This window comes from Lepisma saccharinum, chromosome 15, assembly GCF_977018435.1.
Source record: "Lepisma saccharinum chromosome 15, izLepSacc3.1, whole genome shotgun sequence".
NCBI lineage: Eukaryota > Metazoa > Arthropoda > Insecta > Zygentoma > Lepismatidae > Lepisma > Lepisma saccharinum.
The window spans coordinates 3,883,534-3,907,900 of record NC_139243.1 but is presented as its reverse complement, the minus strand read 5'-3'; the positions used below and the strand labels follow the sequence as shown (position 1 = coordinate 3,907,900).

The 24,367-nt window shown below is 40.5% G+C and overlaps 1 protein-coding gene across 1 annotated transcript in view; it reads left to right on the top strand.

Annotated features, from left to right (window-relative positions):
* LOC145999371 (GTP-binding protein Di-Ras2) overlaps nucleotides 1–24,367 on the top strand; it is a 462,071-nt gene that overhangs the window by 420,848 nt on the left and 16,856 nt on the right. The window contains exon 4 of the mRNA XM_083136315.1: nucleotides 21,837–22,620. Coding sequence (XP_082992441.1) covers nucleotides 22,178–22,620 — 443 coding nt within the window. The 5' untranslated portion in view covers nucleotides 21,837–22,177. The remainder of the gene's footprint in view (nucleotides 1–21,836; nucleotides 22,621–24,367) is intronic.

The window sequence follows — 24,367 nt, the reverse complement described above, 5'->3', positions numbered from 1 at the left end:
AACGAAATCGAAACTAACCGAAACATACAATAAAACTATTTCGACCAATCAGAAAGCGCGACTGCAGAAAAGGTTAAAGGTGTCGCATTTCTATGTAGCTCCCAGACACTAATGAAGCTTTGGCTAATTGCTGGCAGTGATTGCGAAGCATGCATTGCTGTCAAATACAGGACGTCAAGTTTTGACGTGAAATTGGTTTTAATCTTCCTTCCTTACTCAACCTGTTTATCTCTCTATCTATCTATATATACAGGGTGATTCAGAATTTATATTACACACTCCTAAAGGTTGTAGTGGGGACTTAGTAGATCAAGTTTTGATAAGGAACCCATGTCCGGAGACGCACCGTTTGGTACTACACAAACGACAAGATCACATAATTCCACATCTCCCGCTTTACCTGCGTCACTACAAGAGCTGCTCGATGTGGCGACACTGAAGTTCATTGCAAACAGTGTACCTATGAAGGATGTTTGCATGCACACGCTCAAAATACCTGGTGTCTGTTGCAGCCAGAACTCGTGCAACCAGCTCTTCCTCCGACACTACAGTAGTCTCATAAACAAGACTCTTCATGTGGCCCCATACGAAAAAGTCAAGAGCAGTTAGATCCGGCGATCGTGGTGGCCAAGGAGTTGGTCCACCGCGACTTATCCACCTGTCCCCGTATGTTTGATTGAGATGTTGTCGGAATCGTGGGAAAAGTGTGCTGGTGCGGCTTCATGTTGGAACCACATGTGCTGTGTAAACGGATTGTAAACAGAGGGCATTGGAAGACGCACACATGACATCAGGCGACTGAGGACGTCGCCCTCCGTCAACGTGGGTTGCCTACCGTGAAGCGGGAGATGTAGAATTATGTGATCTTGTCATCTGTGTTGTACCAAGACGGTACGTTTCTGGACGTGGGTTCCTTATCAAAACTTGATCTACTAAGTCCCCTGTACAACCCCTAGAAGTGTGTAATAGGAATTGTGAATCACCCTGTATATCTATCTTCCCTCTGTCTCCCGCTTCTTTTCTCTGTTGCTCTCTCTCTCTCCTTTCTCTCTTTCTGCCTATGCATATTTTTCTATTATACTTACTGTTTCCTTCTTTAGCTCTCTCTTTTCATCTTTCTCTCTCCCAGCCTCTACACCTCTTTCTTACTTACTCTGTTTCTCTCGCTCTATTTCCGTCTTTCTCTCTATTCTTGCCTTTTCTACGCCTCTTTCTTTCTTACTGATTGTTTCCTTCTTCCCCCTTTTTACCTCTACATATATTTCTTACTCACTTCGTTACTTTCTTCATTACTTATTGTTTCTTTCTCTCTTTCCATTTTTCTGTCTTTCTTGCCTCTTCTACGCCTCTTCCTTTCTTACTGATTGTTTATCTTTTTGCCTCTACATCTCTTTCTTACTCACTTAGTTTCTTTCTTTATTATTTATTGTTTCTTTCTCTCCCTCTCCATTTTTTGTCTTTCTTGTCTCTTCTACGCCTCTTTTTTTCTTACTCATTGTTTCTCTTTCTCCCATTTCTGCCACTGCAGTTTAATCTTACTCTTTGTTTCTCTCTTTGCCAACTTTCTATCTCCTTTCTTTGTTTCTGCATCTCATTCTCTCCTACTCCCTCTGTTTCCTCCTCTCTCTCATTTCTCTCTCCCTGCCTCTTAATCTCTTTCTTTCTTAGTTTCTCTGTTTCTCCCCTCTATCACTTTTCTTTCTCACCGTGAGGGAGAGATGAATAATTGGGGAAATTAAGAAATAAGAAAGTAGGGAGAAGTAGACAAACAGAGATTGTATTTGTCTCACATTTTGGCGTCGCTTTTCTTCCACTTCTAACTAATCGTGACGAATAGAAGGAGACCGAATTGGGAGATAAAGCCGCAGTAGCCCTGTCGGTAGGGCGTCTGGCAACGACGCTGGAGACTCGCGTTCAATCTCCTGTGATTCCAGATGACAATTTTCCCACTAATATCCCTCCCTGCATGTAGCAGCTATGGCGTTCACTTAGCCTCCAGTAAACGGGTACCTTGGAGCAACTCTGAAAGTCATGGTGCTGATCGCATTACATGCACAAGTGTCCGATTTTGTGAATGTGTGGGGCCCAATCTCCACAACCCTACGAAACGACATGTGTATAAAGATAGATAGAAGTTTAGGGAGATAGACAGAGAGAAGGAGGGACGTAGAGAAATAAATACAGAAGGAAAAAGGGAGTGAAGAAAAAGCAGAGAGATTAAAACTAACATATAACTAAGATTGAATGCCCCCAGAATCAACAGCTACAGCTAAACCAATTTCGGAATGTTTCCAACTTCTTTGTTCTTACAACGTAATCCCTAACGATGGAGTTTCCTGAAAAGACCATTCAATTAGAATGATTGTGGGCTGAAATGCAGAGCGAAAAAGACTCTTTATTTTCTACCTAGCCTGCTGGACGATAATTTGATTGATTTTCCTGTCTTTATTCTTGCCACCATTCCCAGAGTTAGGAAAGGAATTGTCCAACGAAAGAGCAATGCGCGAAGGCACACGCGTGCCTACAGGCATTTGTTCTGCTGCATACCGTGTGATTGGAAACGTTACGTCATGATTAAAAAAAGCTTAAACTTCCGTCAGTGGTAAAGCAATTTACACAATTGCACAGCATCAAGAGAGGAACAGAGAGAATTAGACGGAATTCATATACAGTCAGCGTGTATAAAAGTCACGAAAAACACATTATGGTTGATTTTTTAAATCTCATTTTTTGTGTACAGTCACCGACCATAAAAATGGGACACGTATATCCTGAGATACTGCCTTCCCAGCAATGCGGTATCTGTGTTCCCTACTTCTATACTCTGCCTCAGTTATCTCTGGAGCAAGGCCGGGCATAACGGCAGAGAAGGGGGGAAATCAAGTAGGCAGAGCAAAGCAGTACACGCTGCTGGGAAGGCTGGTAAATTGCAGTTGCTTTCCCCTCCACGCAATCCCATTTCCTCTTCGGAGATACCCTAGACAGAGTATACCATAATGACGCAACTTCAATGACAACTTTTCAATAGGAAGTTCTTGCGCCTCAGAGTTAGGCAACAACGCATTGCAGAGATACTAGTATTTAATTATCCAGTAATTATACCGGTGACTGTACAGCTGATGCAAGTGAAAGAATCTTCGGAGAGCACGTACGGTATAGTATGCATTAGTACAGGTAAGAGGGATACCGTAGAGTTACTTGATGCAATGACGTCACTACAGATCAGTGTGAGTAGCGATAGAACAGTTGAAACGTTCAACACCTCTGCACACCTGTCTGGAATGGATTCGACAAGGTGATTGTACCGGGTGGCCAGAATTAAAGTTACCCAACTCAGAGCCCTCTGTAGCCTGTTTGAGGCATCGTAGAACTCTGAAATTTGGTGAATCCACTATGAAGACCATTGGGAAGAGGATGGCGATAAAAAATAGTTCAATTTTCCGCCACCAGTTTGAAATGTGGCGCTGTGCTGCCATGATGGGTTGTAATAATGACGCAAACTGCTACAATTGGTTATGAAATTGCCTTTACCTTGAAATCTTGCAAACAAAGAGAGATTAGTTTCTCGGAACTTCCAGCCACTAACAAATTTCTTTCTAATTAATAACTCAGCTAAATCACTTATGTTTTTCAATATTCATTATTACATCGCCACATTTCAACCTGGTGGCGGAAAATTGAACTATTTTTATCGCCATCATATTCCCCATGGTCTACATAGTGGATTCACCAAATTTCAGAGTTCTACGATGCCTCTGAGTTGGGTAACTTTAATTCTGGCCACCCTATAGTATTCTTCGCGGCTCTTCACTTAAGGCAATCTTCAGCTCTAAAAGAGCTTAGGAAGGTGCCGTCATAGCTACAGTGCGTCTGCCAAGCGCATCCCAGATATGTCGGATGGGATTTAAGTCCGGTGAGCATGTTGGCCACGCTCGATTCCCTTGTCCTGTAACATTTTCACCAACAGAGCTCTGTGAGGACGGGCATTGTCGTTCATTAAATAGAGCCGATAGTCAATTGCACCTGCTATGACAAGACGTCTGGGGATCTCGTCCCTATATCTAAGGGCTCTCAAACTGCCCTTTTGGATGACGCGGGGGTCCGTACGTCCACCAATACCGACTCCTGTATTGAGATGTTTCTTGCACGGAAGCAAGGTTGTTCCACGTTCCGTTCAGATTAGAACACGTAAGGAGACAACAACAGAGTCCATTCGGGTTGCCCCCAATCTCGATGTTCCTCAGCCCAGCTTCTAATGGCTGTATGGTGTTGTGCGGTTACAGTGGCGTGCCCAGGATTTTTGAAAAGGATGGGTTACGTAAACTATTTTTGTTAGTCAGCCCTCATTTTGCCATCTTTTCCTACATTTGACGTTCTTTTTCTTTAGGAATACTGGGCCAAAGGGGGGTTATAACCCCCACCAACCCCCCTTGGGCATGCCACTGTTCGGTTAGTGAAACACATATCATGGGCATTCGTGAATACAAACCACCTTCACGAAGGCGACTTTGGAGGCACCCTGCGTTCTGTTAAGTCAGAAGGGCATGTTGAAGTACTATTCCATTCTGTCGTCTGTTCCGATTGGTTGTTTACAAGAAGTATCGGTCGTCTCTTGGTGTTGCTGCTCGCGGACTGCCTTGACCTTGACCTGCTGATTCTCTTACTGCCTCTTCATCTCTTTGTTTCTTAATCGCTGCCTCTCTCTCTCTCTCTCTTCCCATCTGTATATCTTTATATATTTCTTACTTACTCTCTCTCTCTTTCTTTCTGTTTCTCTCTTCGCTCTCTCTTCTCTTTCTTTTTCTGCCTCTCACTCACTCCCTATTTCTTACCCTTTCCCTCTTTCTCAATGCTTTTCCATATTTTCTCACCTACTCCCTATTTTCTATCTTTCTCCTCTTTCTCAATGCTTTTCCATATTTCCTTCCTGAGAGAGGGAGAGAGAGAGAGAGCGAGAGAGAGAGAACGGGGTGGGTGTAGAGGGAGGAAGGTACTCCCCGTCACTCTCTCTCCTTCTCTCTCTCTCTCTCTCTCTCTCGCGGGGAAGGGAGGGAGCGAATGGGGTCCCTTCTTCTTTCTCCCTCTCTCTCTCTCTCTCTCTCTCTCTCAAGAGAGATATAGAGAGAGAGAGAGAAAGAAAGAGAAAGAGATAGAGAGAGAGAGAAAGAAAGAGATAGAGAGAGAGAGCGAGAGAGAGAGATGGAGAGAAGAAGGAAGGAGAATGAAGGAAAAAGTTTTCTCTTTCTCTCTCTCTCTATCTCTCTTTTGCTCGGTTTATTTCCATCCTTTTCTACATTTAGCTATTTGTTTGTTTTTCTCCCCTCTCCTTTTCCTTTTATTCTATTTTTATATTTCTCTTTCCCCTATCTCCTTGTTTCTCGTTCTCTTTCCCTATTTCTCTCTCTTTGTGTAGATAATGCTCACTCTTTCTACCACTGCATCTCCTCTCTATTCCCTCTATCTACTTTGTCTTTCTCTCCACTTCTCCTATTTATCTCCATATCTCTCAACTTTATTTCCATCCCCCACAGGTACTTTTTTCTATTACACATTTCTTTTGATCCCAGCTTATTAACAACGTTATTATTGCCATTGTTATAATTTTCGTTGTCACAGTCAAATATTGAACATACACACCGCATTTATATAATATGCATGATGAAATTAGCACTAACAAGGGAGGTTATTTAAGTGTCCTCCTCCGATTTCCATGAATCTTGGCAGGTGTATAGAGGGGCCCAAAGGAACAAATACGTGTTTTTTTTTGTTTCGGCTAAAAAACTTTTTTAGGGGGCAAACACCCCTCAAATGTTAAGATGAGGACAAATTGAACTGAGGATCTGACCCCTGTGTCCCTCTCCGATTTCCATGAAATTTGGCAGGTGTATAGAGGGGCCCTATGCCCCTTGTTTCTTCCTATGCCAGATTTACGTGGTTTCGGGGTCAGATCCCAATTCAATTTCTCCTCATCTTGACATTTGAGGGGGGAGGGTTGCCCCCTAAAACAGTTTTTTAGCTGAAACACAAAAACACGTCCTTCGAAGGGGGACACTTAGATAACATCCCTTGTAAGTAGGACCACATACAACCAAGAACTCTTTCATTCTAAAATTCTGAAAATTTAATTAGGCCACGTCTACGATGCTATTACACAAGAGACTGGTAATGCATTATTCAATGGAAGGGATTATCGTTGTCTAATATTCTAAATGTACTCTTGTATAGCTCAACTTCATAATCCGCATTACTCTTTCCTGTTATAACACCATTAAGCCTTGTTTCCATATGAAAAACTCAATATGCTGACCTAGGTATACATTTATTTTATTATAAAACATAAACTAAACGTAACGTTTCAACCTTCTAGCAAGGTCTTCTTCAGACTATGCACCAAGCACCAATGTAACAAGGTACAAGAAAAGGACGATATATATACACAAACATTACTCCCCTCCAGACTATTAGAAAGTTGTTCTGGAACATTCTAGCAGGTGGCTTTCCCTTGTCAACTGTACTTTCAGGTGAATGTGGTTGGACTCTTTATCTCACGCTCTGTTTCCTTCATTCTTCTTCCTTCTTCTCTCCTCTTTCTCTCTTGTCCTTTCTACTCTTTCTAACACCTTCTTCCATTCTTTGTTTATCATCAGTCCCCCATTTCCAGTTAATTGTGTCTTCTTCACCTTTCTTCTCTATTTCCTTGACCTCCTTCCATTTTCTCACTAGCATTCGCTTCTCCCTTCCTATCTGCTTAGCCTCATCCCACTCTATGTCATTCTCTCGTGTGTTTAAATATCGCATTACTCTCTCTCTTAAGTCTTACATCATCATCATCATCGAGCTGCTTTTTCCTGATTTTTTTGCCAGAAGCCGTGTTATGAAAGAAGAAATATAATGTGTTCATTACTAATAAGTAATTTACAATATCTACGCACCCAAATAGCATACATATGGATTTTTTTTTAATCATTTAGAGTAGAGGAGGAATCGCACACAGATGGAGTGGAAAAACGAGGAGATGGGAGAAGGAAATAAAGGGAGGAAGTGATAAGAAGAGAAGGAAGCAGGAAAGATAAATATAGCAATAGAGAAACGATAAAGGAATAGAGGAAAAAACACTGGGAAAAAGGATGGAAATTTGAGAAGCAGAAATAGAGAAAGAAGATAGAAAGAGAGAGACAAGAGAGTAAGTAAGAAGGAGATGTACCGGGAGAGAGAATGAGAGAGAATAGAAAGGAAGATAACAATAGAGTAAGAAAGACATGCAAAGGCAGAGAGAGATAGAGAGTAAGAAAAATACGAAGAAAGAAGAAGAGAGACAAAACAGAAGAAAAAGCACAAAAGAGAGAGATAAATTAATGTAGCAAAACAGAAGCACACAAGTTCTCGTTGGTGTGTCTTATTTCATCATAGATAATATTGTTCTTGTATGCTTCTTCATTAATTTATATTGTATTATTACTATCCAGTCTGAAATTAATGGGTATCTGGGGGAAGGCGGCCGGAGCGTGGTGCTATCACATCACCTGTAAAATGGCCGAAATCGAGAATGTGTTGGGCCCTACCCCCACAACCCCTAAAGGTGCCTTCATGCCACGGTGCTATATGCACGGGAAACGTTACCTTTTTATTATTGTTACAGTACTATAAATACATATCGTCCAATTTATGTGTATATATTATGTACACTGTCGACATAATTTGAAACGTGCATGTATCAATGCAGCTCACGGATATTTTCGTTGTCAAAAGTTCTCAATAAACTTTAATAACTTGCGGGTTACTTCCGAGAAAGACATTGCGCACTGTATCTCTCTTTAGAATTTGCCACCGGATAAAGTCTCTGCAGTGTCGATGTGTTGATGAAGCAGAACGTCTAGATGCTCAAAACGCCGCGTCCTCGTGTCTGGGTGACGTAAATTGGCGCTGTAATGCATCCATGATCTTTGATATTTGTCGCTGATTTCAAGCATGTGCCTCGTTTGACAACATCTTGACGGAATCCATTTAAGATGACGTCTTCCATGGCAGATGAGACAAGGAACACGTCATCAATGAGATGTTCTAATTACATCGTTGGCGAAAACCAATTAGAGTCTCTCTCTCTCTCTCCTTCCTTCTCTCTGCGCCTCTGATTCCATCTCTATCTCTGTGTGTGTGTGTGTCTATTTAGGTATTTCTCTCTGTCGTTTTATCTCTATGATTCTATCTGTCTCTATTTTATCACTCTCTCTCTCTCTATTTCTCTTTCCGATTCCATCTCTGTAAATCTCTATTTATTTCGACCTCTCTCTCTTTCTTTCTCTGATTCTATCTCTGTGAGTTTTTCCTATTATCTCTCTCTTCCTCTCTGCCACTTTCTATCTATCTCTCTCTCCCTCTTTGCCACTTTCTTCTTTCTTTCTATATCCCTCTCTGCCATTTTCTTTTCTCTTTTTCTCTCTATTTTGTCCCTTTTTATTCTCTTTCTCTGTTTCCCCTCGCCTTTACTCATACTTTTGGTTATATATTTTCATATTTTATCTGTCTTGCTCTGTTACCATTAATCTGTGTGTTTACTTTCCTTTTCCCTTTTTGTTCCTTTCTAATTCTCCCTCTGTACTCTTTCACTGTTTCTCCTTGTCTTATGCTTTCATTCCTTATCTCTCTGTTTACCTCTCTATATCTATTTTTCTCTCCCTTTCTCTTCCTCTTTCTCTCAGATTCCATCGCTGTGTGCCTATCTATATTTATTTATCTTTCTCTCTCTCTCTCTCTCTCTCTCTCTCTGACTCTTTCTCCTCCTCTTTCTATCTTTGGATGTCTCTCTTTTTTATTCTCTCCTTCTCTTTTACTGGTCCTCTGTCTCTTTCTTTTTCCTTTTCCCTACCTCTCAGTCCGTATAACTGCTACTGTTCTCCTTCCTCTCAACGTACTTCTTTTTTGTTTCTTTGTTCTCTTCTTCTACTTTTGCTTGTTCTTCTCTGTCTCTGTTTATATCTTTCTATCCCTACAGTTTCTTTCCTGTTTCCATTCGTCGCTGTCTTCCTTCCCTCTCTTTGTTCGTCTCTTTCTCTGTATGACATCTCACACTCTCTGCTTCTTTGTCTCTATTTCTTTCTGTCGTCTTTTGTCTCTTTGTTTCTTTCTTTTCCCATGCCCCTGCAACTACTGTTCCTCTTTGTATCATGCTCTTCATTCCTTCCCCTTCCTTCTCTCCGTCCTCGGTTTCTTTCTCCCCCTGTCTCTCGCCTGCAAACCAAGATGTGCAAACACTCAGAGCGGAATCCCAGTATTGTTTGTTCCTGACTCACGAAATCCAATCTTCCACCGCGACACCACTTTACACCTGCGACGTGTCTCTCAAAGGAGCTTTCATAAGCTCCCACCTGTGATTAATGGCGGGCGATTTCTCAGGAGGGCGAGGGGACGACAATTTCCTCCGAAACCAGTATCACTTCTGAACAGTTTTGCCTAACAATGGGATATTTCTGACGGTAGACAATTATGACTAAAGGTGGTTTACGAGCAAACCTCACCATCAATGCTTGTTTAGGTATGAAGTCCCTTAAGCGACAGGGCTTACCTAAAGAGCATTAAGGACAATACGCCTGTTCCCTAACAAACAGTCTGCTGATTTGTGACTGCAATTCTAGTGTCCATGTTTGCTTCTCTCTTCCCAAAAACAAATAAATAAATGAAGCTTAAGGCCCTATGTTTCTTATGCGAAAAGTTTTATTATTACACTGCTACAGGCAGTGGCGTGCCCAGGATTTTGAAAAGCGGGGATACGTATACATTTTTTTTATCAGCAGCCATCTTTTCCTACCTTTGAAATTCTTTTTTAGGAATACTGGGCCGAAGGGGGATTATGACCCTCATAATCCCTCATAATTATGACCTTGGGTATCCCAAGTTAAGAGCCAATGTGTTCATTATGGACTTTTACTTGTGAGATCGCCATCCCCATCCCAAATATATATATTTTTTTGTCAGAATTCAAAGTTGTTAACATTTGTAGAGACAGAACAGAATATCCAATAAGCATAAAGAATGTAAGGTTTTGACTTTCTACCTTTTCTCTTACAATCCACATCATTTTACAAAGACTTTCATTTTCCAAGATTTGGGACTGCCACTTGCTGGAAACACATGTTGGGAAGAAGCATTTTTGTTATCTCCTTTCTTGGGGCAACAACACTGGCGCCCAACGTGGGGCTACAGTTGGAGCGCGCAGCCGTTTGTGCTATTCAAAATGACGTAACAGTCCTTTATCAATTTTTCGGCGTTAGTAATATTCATTTATCTTCTTCTTATTCACTTTTCATCTTCGCCCCATCATTATTGTTTATCTTGTAAGTTATTTACTTTCTTTAGTCTAGTGCTGCCATCTATATTTTACTTTTGACCTCAACGAAGGACTATCTATCAACGTGCTTATGAGGTTAAGCTGGACTTCGCTTGATTCTTCCTTCCCTTACTCTAGAAGGGATCAGCCAGCGTTCGCACAAGTGGACTAGTTGAAAATGAACTTCATTGAAGCCACTATGTTCAGCTGCAAATATCGCCATTTCAAAAATGTGGGTATATATTGAACGCACCTCGTACATTGCCTGTCTGACACCATATTATTCCACCCTTAAGGCAATCACCCTACGTGAGCGCGACAGAGCGGGGAGTGTCTAATGATGACAGTCCCTTTATTAACAAACCTTCATACAGTACGGACCAAAAGGATTTCTCTTTGCTTATTATGTTTCAATTAAAGCTTAATTAAGAAAAAGTTCAAAAGCCAAGCTGCTCCTTTGCTTCGATAGATGGGAATTTTAGAGGCATCGAATTTCTAACAGAATCGCTGCAGGCCTGTCGCGACAGACTGACGATGAAATTAATGCGTCTGCGTATAGTGTAACCCCACACCTTTGCTATTGGGCACAACGTCGCTTTGGTTTTGCGACGATACTGTTTCACGTGTACTGAAAGCAGGGCGGGTAATATGGGAGGCTTACTGTATTCTATAGCAAACTACAAGAGGACATTAGAAATAATGTTCCCGTCTAACTAACTCTCTAGCCTTCTTAAACCCGAAGGTTTATGGCTGCAACAACACAAGCCTTCTACCTGTCCCAATCCTGAGCAAGATCTATATACTCTTTTCCATCCCTACCGATGTCCTTTAGGTCCATCTCAACGTTATCCCCCCATCTTCATCTTGGCCTTCCTGCAAGTCTCTTACCATCAGGTTCCCCAACAAGAATCTTGTAAACTCTTCTTTCCTCTCCCATTCGTGCCACATGGCCTGCCCACCTAAGTCGTCTTGATAGGAATACAAATTGTGTAGTTTTACATTATGCAACCTTCTCCACTCACCTGTCTCCTCATCCCCTTTGACGTCAAAATATTTTTCTCAGGATTTTATTTTCAAACACGCTCTTAATTTATGTTCCTCTTTTAATGTAAGGGATCAAGTTTCACATCCATATAATAGTACAGGCAAAATTTTTGATTTTTTTTATATTTTAACTTTTACTTTCTTAGATATTATACGAGAAGAATATGGATATCCGTGTTGATCTTAAACTTCATGAGACTACAGTCTCTACCCCCCCCCCCCGTGTTTATTTCCCTGGCTTCTCTTCTTTTCTCTTTCTGCGGTTATTCACTTCTCAATTTGCTTGTCGATTTATCTTTCTTTATATTCCATTTTAACCCTTCTCTCTTTTTTTCTTATATATCTCTCTCATTTCTCTCTGTGTGTGAGAATGTGCGAGTGAGCAAGAGAAGACTTGATTTATTGAGTTGGTGTTTTAAGTCCACTTTATGCACAGTAAGGCTACTCGGGACAGGACCTACAGTTTAAAGTGGGATCTGAACCACTATGTGCCTCTACTAGGTATCGAACCCAGGACACCTTGATTACAAGTCGACGACGTTACCACCACGCCGTCGGGGAGGCAAGGAGAGGTAAGACGATTGGATAGAGAAAGAGGCAGATAAGGAGAGCGGTAGATAAATGATTGTATAGAAAAGGAGAGGTCAAAGAAAAGACGTGAAGAAGGGGAGAAAGTCAGAGAAAGAAAGAAGTGAGAACGGGAACGAGCAAGACGAAAAATAAAGGGAGAGAGAGAGGGAGTGAGTGGGTAGGACAAAGAACGTGAAAGAGAAGTGAGAACAGGATAGAAGACGATGGAAAGATGGATATAGAGAGAAAGAGAATGTACGAGCTAGTAAGGGAAAGAGAGTTCATTCAAACAAAAGACCGCTCCCGCATTTCCGCCAAAAGACAAATCGTTATTGTCAGACTCTAAGAAATTTACGGCGAGCCATCCAAAACAGGAGGCGAGGAATGCTTTCTGGAGGAATTGTGCTTCTGCACGACAATTCCCGCCCTCACACTGCTGGTGCAACTCAAGAATTGCTGCATCAATTCGGATGCGAAATTTTTGATCATCCACCCTATAGTCCGGAACTTGCTCCTAGCGATTTCCACCTTTTCCCTAAGCTGAAAGAGTTTCTGAGCGGTAAACGTTTTGGAAGTGATGAAGAGTTGAAGAATGCAGTGTTTGAATGAAAGGATTCGAGATTGTAGGCAGCGTGTGCAACAATAAGCCATGATTGCTCATATTATCAACAAGAAATGCCGGATGAGAATGCTGGCGTTGATCATCTCCGCTTTCACACGAGATGAGAAACGACGACAGGGAATTTATGCAGCTGGAAGAACTCCACACGGAGTTATGGAAGCATAATGGACCCGTATCGGATGGTATGTTGATAAACTCCGCCTCTAAACAACAAAGAATATGTAATTGATTCCATGCACTAGCATCGGGAATATAATGAGTGCAAGCAGAGGCTACATTATATCATTATCAGTATTATTAAAAAAACACGGTACTACTTTACTATAGGGGTGACACCTATAGATCATTTATTTCGCACTTTTTTACATTGTTAACGTACTATTCAGTATTGCGGAATATTTCTTTAAATGAAATAATGAATTTCTAACGAAAATAATGTCTATTTCTTACATTTACGAGTACTTACTGTCACTCGTTATTTCGATTCTGTAACACACATTATGGCGATAGCCTACTGGGTCATCGCGCGTTGTGAGAGTGTTTTGTCGATTTATGCTGTGTTGCAACCTTCTTCACCGGAAAATACCTACTTTCGTGCCCGGATTTGAAATTATGCTATTACCTCGCAAACCATTGACGTTAGCCCCACAAACCATTCACGTTAGCCCCACAAACCATTCACGTTAGCCCCACAAACTATTGACGTTAGCCCCAAAAACCATTCACGTTAGCCCCAGAAATAATTTTCCGTAAGGTTAGGTTAGGCAAGCATAGTTAAATAAAAAAATTTAAAAAATAAAAATACTCGACACGTCATGTTCTAGTGAAAACACGGCGAGTTTGAAACACTGACTACGGGGTTTACGTCATCTAACACACGGAACATTGTGCTCTCGTGCAGAAAGCAAATGGCTGCGTGTCGGACAGATTTTTTCGCAGAAAACAACATGTATTCGCATTAAAATGGATCAAAACTACTTTCACGACGCTACAGAAAATGATTTCCGTAAGTACTTTCTCCTGTAAAAAGTAAGAAATCCGTCACCCCTATAGTAAAGTGTTACCAAAAACATTAACGATAGTGAGGCTAATATGGAACGTTAGCCAATACGAATATAAGATGTACGTGTAATGATAATTATCGATCTACAATAATAATGTTATGGCACCACCTATCGAGCACTTGAGTAGGTACATAAAATGTTACGTTAAAGCGGAATACTTTTCTGTTATGACGTCAATTCTAGTTTATGACGTAATTGTGTAATTTCACCAAGTGCTTATGCCGACTTTGTGACGGTCCAGTGGATTCGCACAATATGATTATATGTTTATTATATTTATTAATTTCATGTTAGGCAAGTCACTTTCTATTAACAGTTTAAAAAATGTGTAATAATTACTTTGTACAACGGTAATCATGATTATGTTATTCATTTGCGCTTAAAGCTGTATAAATGATGTAATTAATATTTGGAAATCTGACGTTACTATAGCAACGAAAATCAATAGTTATATGTAGCAATAGATGTAACTAAACAGGAATACAGATAATAACGAACTTCATCTTGCTTAGTGATTTTACTAGCGCTTCAACCCACAAAAGTTATACAAATTAGAAAAAGCTCTAAAAGTTACTTCACCTTCGTGTTAAATTTCGAAATATATATGAACTAATTCGATTCGTGCAAAATGATTAACAAGTGATCGTCACAACTGCCGTAATGGAGAGGTTGGTACGGAGAGCTACGATACCAGGAGTTACTTTTTCTTATTTCTGGTAAAATTTACGTATTTGTTTTCATCTGCCCTGTTGAGACTTGAGGAAAAAAAGAGAGCAGTTACTATTTACGTAAGCAGTTTTACCTCACTGCCATCTAGCGAGCAACTTAACATCAAATTATAATCTTATTACAGAATTGAACAATATTGCATCAAGTTTTATCACTGGTTCGTAAGATAACGTCAGTTGGCTCCACTGTCTCATAAGATACTTCCGGTGTAAGCACTCTGGAACTCCAGAGTCTCGTCTTCCAACAGAAAGGAGTCCAGATGAAATCTCCTTAGCCCCACAAAGTTGTTTTTTTTTACTAATGCAGAGTATATGTTCATATATATGCGATTTCTTAAGGATTTATAGGGCCTCCCCGATGGCGCAGTGGTAGCGTCGTCGCCTTGTAATCAGGGAGTCCTGGGTTCGTTACCCAGTGGAGGCACAAGTGATTCGGATCCCACTTTAAACTGTAGGTCCAGTCCCGATTAACCTTACTGTGCATAAAGTGGACTTAATACAACATATCAATGAATCAATCTTAAAGATTTATGTATAATTGAGTCCAGGAGACATATATTTGATGTCTAAATGGTCATAATAAGGTTGCAATATAATCCAAAAGAAATTCCTGATATATTCATCCATATGATGCTAGGAACAAGACCAGAATATGTTCCAGTCTAGTCAATAGAACATCCTGAAAACATCCTCTTTACATCCCAATAACATCCAGGAAATGTTAAATACTAGTTCTTTTCATGACTAAATAATGTCCAGAAAATATCCAAATGTAGTCTTAAAAAATGTATTTTTTGTATCCATACAATATGCAAAGTACGTACAAAAAAATGTCAAAATCAAAGCATATAATGTCCAGATAATGTCCCACTTGATGTCCAAAACATATCCAAAGGTGATTCGGAAATGTCCATAACATATTCATTTCTGAATATCCCCCTGGATATCACGTATGCGGACAAATGGATATCCAAATGTACATCCTTTGGACATTTGTGTGCTGTATTGGATTTTCATCCTCACGAAGCACTTCCAGAAGTCGTTGTCCCGGAGGCGTATTTACAAACCCGATAGTGCTGCAGAACCAGAGGTATATAACGCTTTCTTATTGGCTGTGAGTACCGGAAGTGTTTATGTTCCGTGTCCATTGTTCCTTCCTTCTTCATTTACAGCAAAAGTATGGAAAAATAAGCCTTGTGATTGTATAGTAATAAAGTTTGTAATCAGATTGTCGAAATTATGTTAAGAAATATACATTTATATAATAAAATATAATGTTTAAAATGCTATACGTTACATATACATAATTTTCTGAATAGTCATTGGCGCTGATGTGACTTTAAATAGGAAAATCATTCACTTCAAGAAGAGTTCTGATTTCTGTCTTCTAAAACATTAATTTAAATAATTTTGCTAAAAAATGAACCTTAGTGTAAATGGGTTTCTTATCTAGTTGGGATGGAAATCTGAAATCTACACTGTTAATTTTAACCCTGCCATCTAGCGTTAACTTGAAGGAACGCTGCATCAACTTCCGGAATGGCAGCCAATCAGTAGCCATATATTGCTGGAGGTTCTGCAGTACTATAAGGTTTGTAAATACGCGTCCCGGAGAGAGAAGAGGACATTTTCTACCGGAACCTTGCAATGCTTACCCTTCCGTTATTCTTTACATGGTTATAAAACGCACACAAGTCTCATCGGAGAAACTCCTCTCGGTTTACAAGTTTCCCTTGTCGCTTTCCCTCTTCGAAACCTTCGCCCGGAGTTTGCCGGAGCGAACACGCGACTTGGAAAGCCACGAGCAAGACTTCCAAACACTTTCTACAAGTTATTTCTTGAAAAGACGTCACGTTGCTTAGAAATTTGCATGGGAAGACTTCTACCCAAGGGAACAATAGTACCTTCAATGTGGACTAGTTTTGAGTTTTTCGCTCGAGAATTTTTTTCGGGGATGGACAAAATTATTTCAGATAGGCTATGTTTCTGTATTTCTTTCTTTCTCCCTTCCTCCTGTTTCACTCCTCTTTCTTTCGCCTCCAATTTTCTGTCCTTCTTCTTTCGTCACTTTCTCCTCCACTTACTCTTTATTATGTCTTCTTTCTTTATTCCACTGTTTTTCTATTACTTGTCATGTCTTTCTCACTTTTCCCTCTGTTTTCCTCCTGTTGCCCCTCTTTCTAACTCCTCCAATTTTCTTTCTCCTTCACTTACTCATTTTTTATCTGTCTTCTTTCTTCATTAAACTGTTTCTCTATGACTTTCATTTCCTTTTCTCACTTTTCCCTCTGTTTTCCTCCCTTCCTTATGTTTCCCCTCATTCTTTCTCCTCCAATTTTCTGTATCCTTCACTTACACTTTTTCTGTCTTCTTTCTTTCTCCTCCAAATTTATTTCTCTTTTCTTTCTCCTTCACTTACTCTTTTTCCAACTGTCTTCTTTCTTTATTCCACTGTTTCTCTATTACTTTTCATGTCCTTTTCTCACTTTTTCCTCTGTTTTTCTCCCTTCCTCCTGTTTCCCCTCTTTCTTTCTCCTTCAAATTTCTTTCCATTTTCTTTCTCCTTCACTTACTCTTTTTCCATCTGACTTATTTCTCTATTCCACTGTTTCTCTATTGTGTGCTGTAAGAACGAAGTCGATGTAAGTTCATTCGTTTGGTTTTTTTAACTTTGTTTTTCTGCCTATTTTAGCTAATCACGAAGATGATGTTGAGCGATGATCATGGACGTATTTAAGGGGGGTCCAGGGGCTCCACCCCCATGAAAAACTTAACCAAGTACTAAATAAAATAATGTAAATGTACTTTTGAGCACTTCTTGTACTATAATGGATGATTATTTATTTGCTGTGATCTTGAAAGACAAGGATTATTATATTGTGATAATACGACTTTGAAAGGCAGTACCAAAGAAGATGTATTCACACTACTACTTATGATATGCATAAAGTAGATAATAAATATATGCTGTTATATTTATATTCTTATACCATATTTAACTATTCATCTATATATATATATAAATGTATGTTTGTATGTTTGTTCCGGCATAACTTTCGAACACCTGGAGCGATTTCGACCATACTTGGTACACGTATCACTTACAATCTTGAAAGAAATACTGTTGGGGTAAGGCATCCCTGGCACCCCTAGGGGTGGGGTGGGAATGGGTGACATGTAAAGAAAATCGAAAACGACCGATATTAGTGTGGAATCCATAGTTTTCGGGGTCGCTAAGATGAATAGTGATGCTCCCAATGCCGTTCAGCTCCAAGTTTGTTTTACACTATAGTTAGAATTCATTATTTTCCTGTCAAATGGAAGATTGGGATAAATAGATACCCGGGCAACGCCGAGCAAACAGCTAGTGTAATAATAAAAATGTAATATTAATAAATTTACATGTTTTAATTAAAATGTAGTTGAAAATTTAATTGTTTTAATTTAAACATTATTATCATTATTTCTGGAACACTTTGTTCGCCCCCTCTCCCCCGATATATATTTCTAGGTACTAGCCTGGTGATGATGTGATGTTATTGATGAAGGGAGTCGTAGCGTGACGTGCCAGCCACTTTGCCACGGAGATTGGCTCGAAGTGGATGCAAACAAATACCCACGGTTTGTGAGAAATCTAGTTAGTTCTTCCAAGCTGTTCAATGTAGTCACTTCACTCTTTGATGTTTTTTTTCACCTGTAGAGCTACGACCAATACATTCAAAATACATCAAGTTTTGACTCACGTAGTAGCTTAGTTCCGAATCACACCACCGCTAGTGCTAGCGACAGTTCTACCACAATGGCTCTCTTCACTAGTTTCCAGTGAGTGTTTGCAGAGATTGCAAATTCACTTCCAGCAAGACGGCGCACCGCCGCACTACCTCAACAACGTCCGGGATTTCCTCAGTAATCGCTTTCCAAATCAGTGGATAGATCGAGGTGGACCAATTGCATGGCCACCTCGTTCACCAGACCTGACACCTCTTGATTTTTACTTCTGGGAATTTATCAAGGATAAAGTTTTCAGACCACCCCTACCTGCTACACTCGCTGATTTCAGAGCAAGAATCTACGCTCCAGTTGAGGAAGTTACGCCTGACATGCTGCAGCGGGCAAGAAATCGACTTCAGATGGGATGTCTGCCAATTTACCAATGGAAGTCACATTGAATCTTACTAACTTATAGGGTAAAAACTTGATGTATTTTGCTACAAAATGACACCAAAACCAGCTCTGTAAGTAGTGTGAATAAATTTATATATAATTACAAAGTTGTAAAGTCCTTTATGAAACACCCTGTATATGATAGCGCTATACTACTCAACGTAGCTGGTCCGGGTCTAGGACATTTTTGTTCCGGACTTGGTGGTAGGTAATTTTGGTGCCACACAATTTCGTGCCTTGGCATTTTAATGCTTAACATTTGGTGTGTTTCTCTTTACACACCCCTGACCTCTATCATTCACTTTTTCAGTGACTTTAAATACTGAATGCAAGTAGCGGTCTATTGCGGCGCATCCACTGCTAACTAATCTTTGTAAATTGGAGATTCCAGAAGAATACAGAATCACAAAAACAGGACAGTAGTTTTTGTAGTACGATTCTGGCAAAGAGAAGACCATTAGGATTCTTCCATTTGGACTAACACCAGCCTAGAACTTATCAAGATTTTTTTTTCTGTCGTATCATACCCAAGGTATTGGGTAAGAAGTATAAAGTCTTAGCATAGCAGGAAGCAGACATGCGGAACAAGCAATTAGGCAAATGTGAGGTTATTGACTTGGGAGACGAGGAGGTTTGGAGTGTTGGAATGGACAGGGAGTGAGATGAGTTGGCGAGAATATGAGAGAGAGCAAGGACTGCAGATTGTGCGAGAGAAGCGAAGTGGAGAACGATTAGGACAATGGTGTGTGATGAGATTGATGTCTGACATGGAGGTCAGACAAGTGACATTTGAGAGGACAAGTGTGGGAATAATCTTCATCTACTTGTAAGGCAAGCAATATCATTTTCTAAACCAATCCATATCGGTTCGGTCACGGAGTACAAAAACTCAAATCTAACTTAAGTTAATTTCTATCGCCATTCCTTTAAAGGTAACCTATCACATGTAGGCCAAGCGAGTAATAACCATCTGAAAGATGAATAATGAATAACTACACCACCCAATACAATCCAAAGGTTCTTGGTTCGATCCCAAACGCAGAAGTAACATTGCGTTACGTGATGTAGCTGCGTTACGCTGTACACAAAGTTACATGTTGCTTGCACCAAAATGTTCTCTATTGAACTTGTGTAGCCTTTATGACCTGTACAGTGCGATGCATGAGTATTACCGTGCAAATTGTCCATGACTATTTATATTAAGTTTTCTCTTACATCCTATGTTTTTTTAAGCAATGGATTTTTATGTATGCTGGTGCAGAAGTTGTCAACAGCTTGTTTTGAGTTTTAATTGTTGAAGCTCTTATTGGGTCAAATAAAGTGCACGAACAAGATGATGGATAATTTGCACGGTAATACTCATGGATCACACTGTACAGCCACGACATATGTATTCATGGGCAAAATAATCCTTAATCAACTCATAGGATAGGAACAAATTCTCAACAGTGATATGGTTTTGTTTACACTAACTTTGTATTTACACTGGACAGGGAATAAGATTATTTTACGTTAAGCTAGAACCGAACCTCCACCTATCAGGTCTCAAGGCATGACACCATTCATCGTGAAAGATAGCGCACATGAGTCGAATAAGAACCTTAATTTGTTTTTTTTCTTCTTTATCTACAGAGCATTCCCTGACATTCGCTACGAGACTTGGCGGCAAGCGGCCCGGCGTCTGCGATTGTCTTTCCCGGTGAACGGGACCGCGACAGTCGCACGCTACAGTCTGTTTTTTTTTCGCTCTCTTTTCCTTTCTGTTGACGTTGCAGACTGACGACAGTATAATCCTCCCTCGGAAGTTGTGTTGTGCCGTGTCCGTGTGTTGAAGACTGTGGCTTAATATGGCACCACAAAAGTTTACATTACAACAAAGGATTTATCTTGTCGAGTGTTACTTCGGAAAGAGGAATTGTGGAGAAGTGCGACGACGTTTTGCAATGAAATTTCCTGGTGTTCCCGTTCCACATAGGGCCACTATATTAAACCTCGTAAAATCTAAAAAAATAAAGTATACAAAGACAATCCGCACACCATCCGTGAGTTAAAAGAGAGTATTGTACGTGAAATCTGGAGAATTACAGTAGACAAACTTGCACGTGTAAATGCCAATTTCCTTCGGAGATGCCAGAAATGTGTTGCAGCAGAGGAACATCATTTTCAACACCTTCTGTAGTCAAGGTTAGTACACAATATGAAAACTATAATTTTAATAGCCGACTCTAGCGACTGCCGCGGACCCGTTCACCGGGAAAGACAATCGCTGATGCCGGGCAGCTTGCCGCCGAGTCTCGTAGCGAATGTCAGGGAATGCTCTGTAGTAGAATTCTGCATGTAAATCTGCACAAGTTTGCTACATTTTAGCATAGATCCATTGCTGATCCACATAAGTTACATTTTCAAGTCTGAGTTAGTGCCTGCATACCTCAAGAAGAAGAATATTTGGAATCTATGTACAACAGTGGCGTGGCGTGACTTTTTCCAAAGTGTTGCCTGTCATCAGCCGTTATCATCTCCACCCTACCCCTCCCCCCCAAAAAAACAAGCCTTTGTTCTGGATTTTTGTTCATTTCGTTCTGGAGGAAGGGAGAAGACTACTAGTATGCTCATTCTTGACGTCATCAAGGAAGCCACGTTGCCATCCCAACTGTAGCCAGGTTGCAACCTTCTTAAAATTCAGGTTGCCAACTCCTTAGAATTCAGTGTTGCCAACTCCTCAGAATTCAGTGTTGCCAACTCCTAAGAATTCAGTGTTGCCCACTTCAAAACCGTCATTATCTTCTTATTAAAATTAGGTTTATTCGCAGTTTGTAATAGATTTTTCTATTGTATTTTTTTACTCTCTAGGCTTCGCAGGTAGCCTAGCTAGCCTAGAATATACTCTCCTGGTAGCACTGTTGCCAACTTAGATTTGGACAAACAATGCTCCAAAAAATTTTATTTGCTGTAGAATGTCCATTTAGCATGTAACCGGTGTTACCGCAGGTAACAGCAAAATGTAAAGAAAATAAATGTCCTTAAGTTTTAGAATTCCATGGGGCGAGAAACCACTGCTCTTCGCTGGTGCATGTGTATGCGGGAAGCGCCATCTTTAAAATGAGAAAAATGGTGTCAAACTCAGTGTTGCAGCCTTGAAGTCGTTTCGTAAATAATAGTCAATACCTCATGTAAATTTGAGCTGTTTACAGTGTTTCCTGTAATTTTTGTCGAACTTTTAAGGTTGGCATTTGACTATCCATTGTATTTGCAATTTGTAAACAGATTTATAATATATGTTTAATAGTAGCTAATGTGTTGTGTTTCCTGTATCTTTTCAGATGCTGCCCTGGGTAGCCGATGTGACGTTTTCTCTACGTAGCACATCGAGAAGATCGTCCGTGTTGTTTAAGGCGTGTGCGAAGTGATGCTGCTCTTCGCATGTAAACAGTTCCTCATGTGTACACCATTGACTTCTGGGTAGACGAACGATGCGACATCTGCCAGAACCTTTCTATAACTTGCTCTCAACATGATGCCCGTGCTTCTGTGCGTCTCTAAGTGTCTAGGATACTATTCTTCTTAACCTTTGGTGTTCTTTTGGTGTTATTTCTGGTGCTTTGGTGTTACTGTTGGTGCTCTCTTAAGCCAAGACTTGTAGAACCTTGAGGACAGAACCACCATGTGCGATATCGAGAGGATCAGGTTGGTGATCTTGGGAGGTGCGGGGGTTGGTAAAAGTGCCATAGTGAAACGCTTCCTTTTCAACACCTTTACCGAAAAGTACCGCAGCACCGTCGAGGACTTGTACAACAGGGAGTACGACTTCGGGGCGGTGACCTTGAAAGCCGACATCCTCGACACCTGCGGGGACCTACAGTTTCCCGCCATGAGGCGCCTGTCCATCGCCACTGCCCACGCCTTTCTCCTGGTCTACGACGTGTCCAGCAGGGACTCCTTCGAGAGCGTGAAGCAGTGTTTCGAGGAGATTCGCGAGCAGCGTGCAGACTTCCAGGACATCCCCATTGTCGTCTCCGGGAACAAGCTGGACCTGGCCTCCACCCAGAGGGAGGTCTGCATTGAGGACGTGTCGGAGTGGGTCTTCTGTGAGCTTCCGAAATTGAGGTGAGTGTATTTTAAGAAAAACTCATTGACATTTCCTTTCAGACATGTCCCACAGTTGTGTACTGGGTTATACGTGTATTTATGGCGATTTACACCACGGTTGTTGAAAGGTCCAAGAAGCCATAAATTCTAATGGGTTGTATTGAGTTCCGCTGCTGGACCGGAAATTTCTATCTCGCACAATTTAAATTCGGTCCAAGTTGCGTATTGTTTAATTGAAAAAAATGTTCCTGGACTGTATTTAAATTTATCCGGAAATAAGGTTCCTGGACCGAGTTGAAATAGTTTACAGATAAAAAGGTTCTTTACGGTCCAGAACCCATTTACGCTTGCTGATTTTCTCTCCTGGACCGGAATTTAATTTATTTACACCCCCACCTTCCACACACCCGTACATTTTAAACCTTTGTTCCTAGGTTTGAACATACACAGTACCTGACTTTCTGTGGAATATAACAGTAATTGTTTGGCAATCGACAGGTGTTTCCTCAAATCATGACACAACCCTTTAGATATATGGAGGCCTATTCATCATAGCTTATTTAGAAAAGAAGAAGTAAATTTGGCAGTTAATCAGAAAATCTCCATGTCAGTGTACCCTGCCCGCCGTCCCAAAGAGAGGGTGTAGACTAGTGTAGCCATTGATTTCAACGAGTAAAAGAATAACCCTTCAGTACCAGAAAAGGTGGCTGAAGGTATGTGTGTTGTGTACCCGGTTTCCCACATGAATTAAACTATAGAAATAACCAGTGACGTGCGGTGACGTCGACACTTGGGGTAGCAGTCAGTGGCGTGCTCAAGGGTGGGGGTTGGTGTGGGTCACACCCCTCCTCCCTTTAGGGCCAGTATTCCTACAAAAAAGAAGAATGTCAATAACAGGAAAAGATTGCAAAATTATGAATGAGTACCAGAAAAAAGTAGACGTAACCCGCACCCACATTCGAAAGTAAAAAAACTATTTGATTTGACTCTAAGCCAGAGATCCTGGGTTCGAATCTCGGATTGGCCATTTGTGTTCTTTGTGTGTGTTCCTTCATCTATTTTGTTGTACCAAAGGTGGCGGAAAAGCGAAGTAAAATGAACCAAATTGAGCAATCAATCAGTGATTTGATTTCATTTTTGTTACTTAGCGTCGCTTTTTTGTCACATTTGGTTAATTGCGAAGATACGATGAAATTGATGAAGGAACGAGCACAGGGAACGCCCATGCCTGGGTCGGGGTTCGAACCCGAAATCCTGGTGTCGTAGCGCGCTATGATAATCAGTCCCCCACGCTTGGTTGATTTGGTGACAGGTAACAAAACACAACACACTTTTTTGTAGTTTCTTCAATGATATTCATTTGACTTTTTGAGTTCTGAGATACATTTTTTATTCCAAATTATTATTAATTATTATTATTCACTGCAACACATAGGACAAGAATGCGCACTCATCACGGGTTCGAATCCTGGCCTGGATTGTTCATATGAGGTCCCTTAACCAATTTCATCATATTATCACTCAATCCTCATTTTCGCGATAACCAAATGTGGCAGAAAAGCGAAGTAAAATAAACCAAACCAACAACAATATGAACACGCGTTCTCTTGCCCAAATAAATACATCCGTATTTATGACTGTTAGAGACCAAGAGTAGTATATTTAAATAAAACACTACTAAAACGAGAGTCAGATAGAGCCTGAGCATATATTTGTAATTTAATCATTATATATTCCATATTTGTAAAAGAAAAAAAGAAAGAAA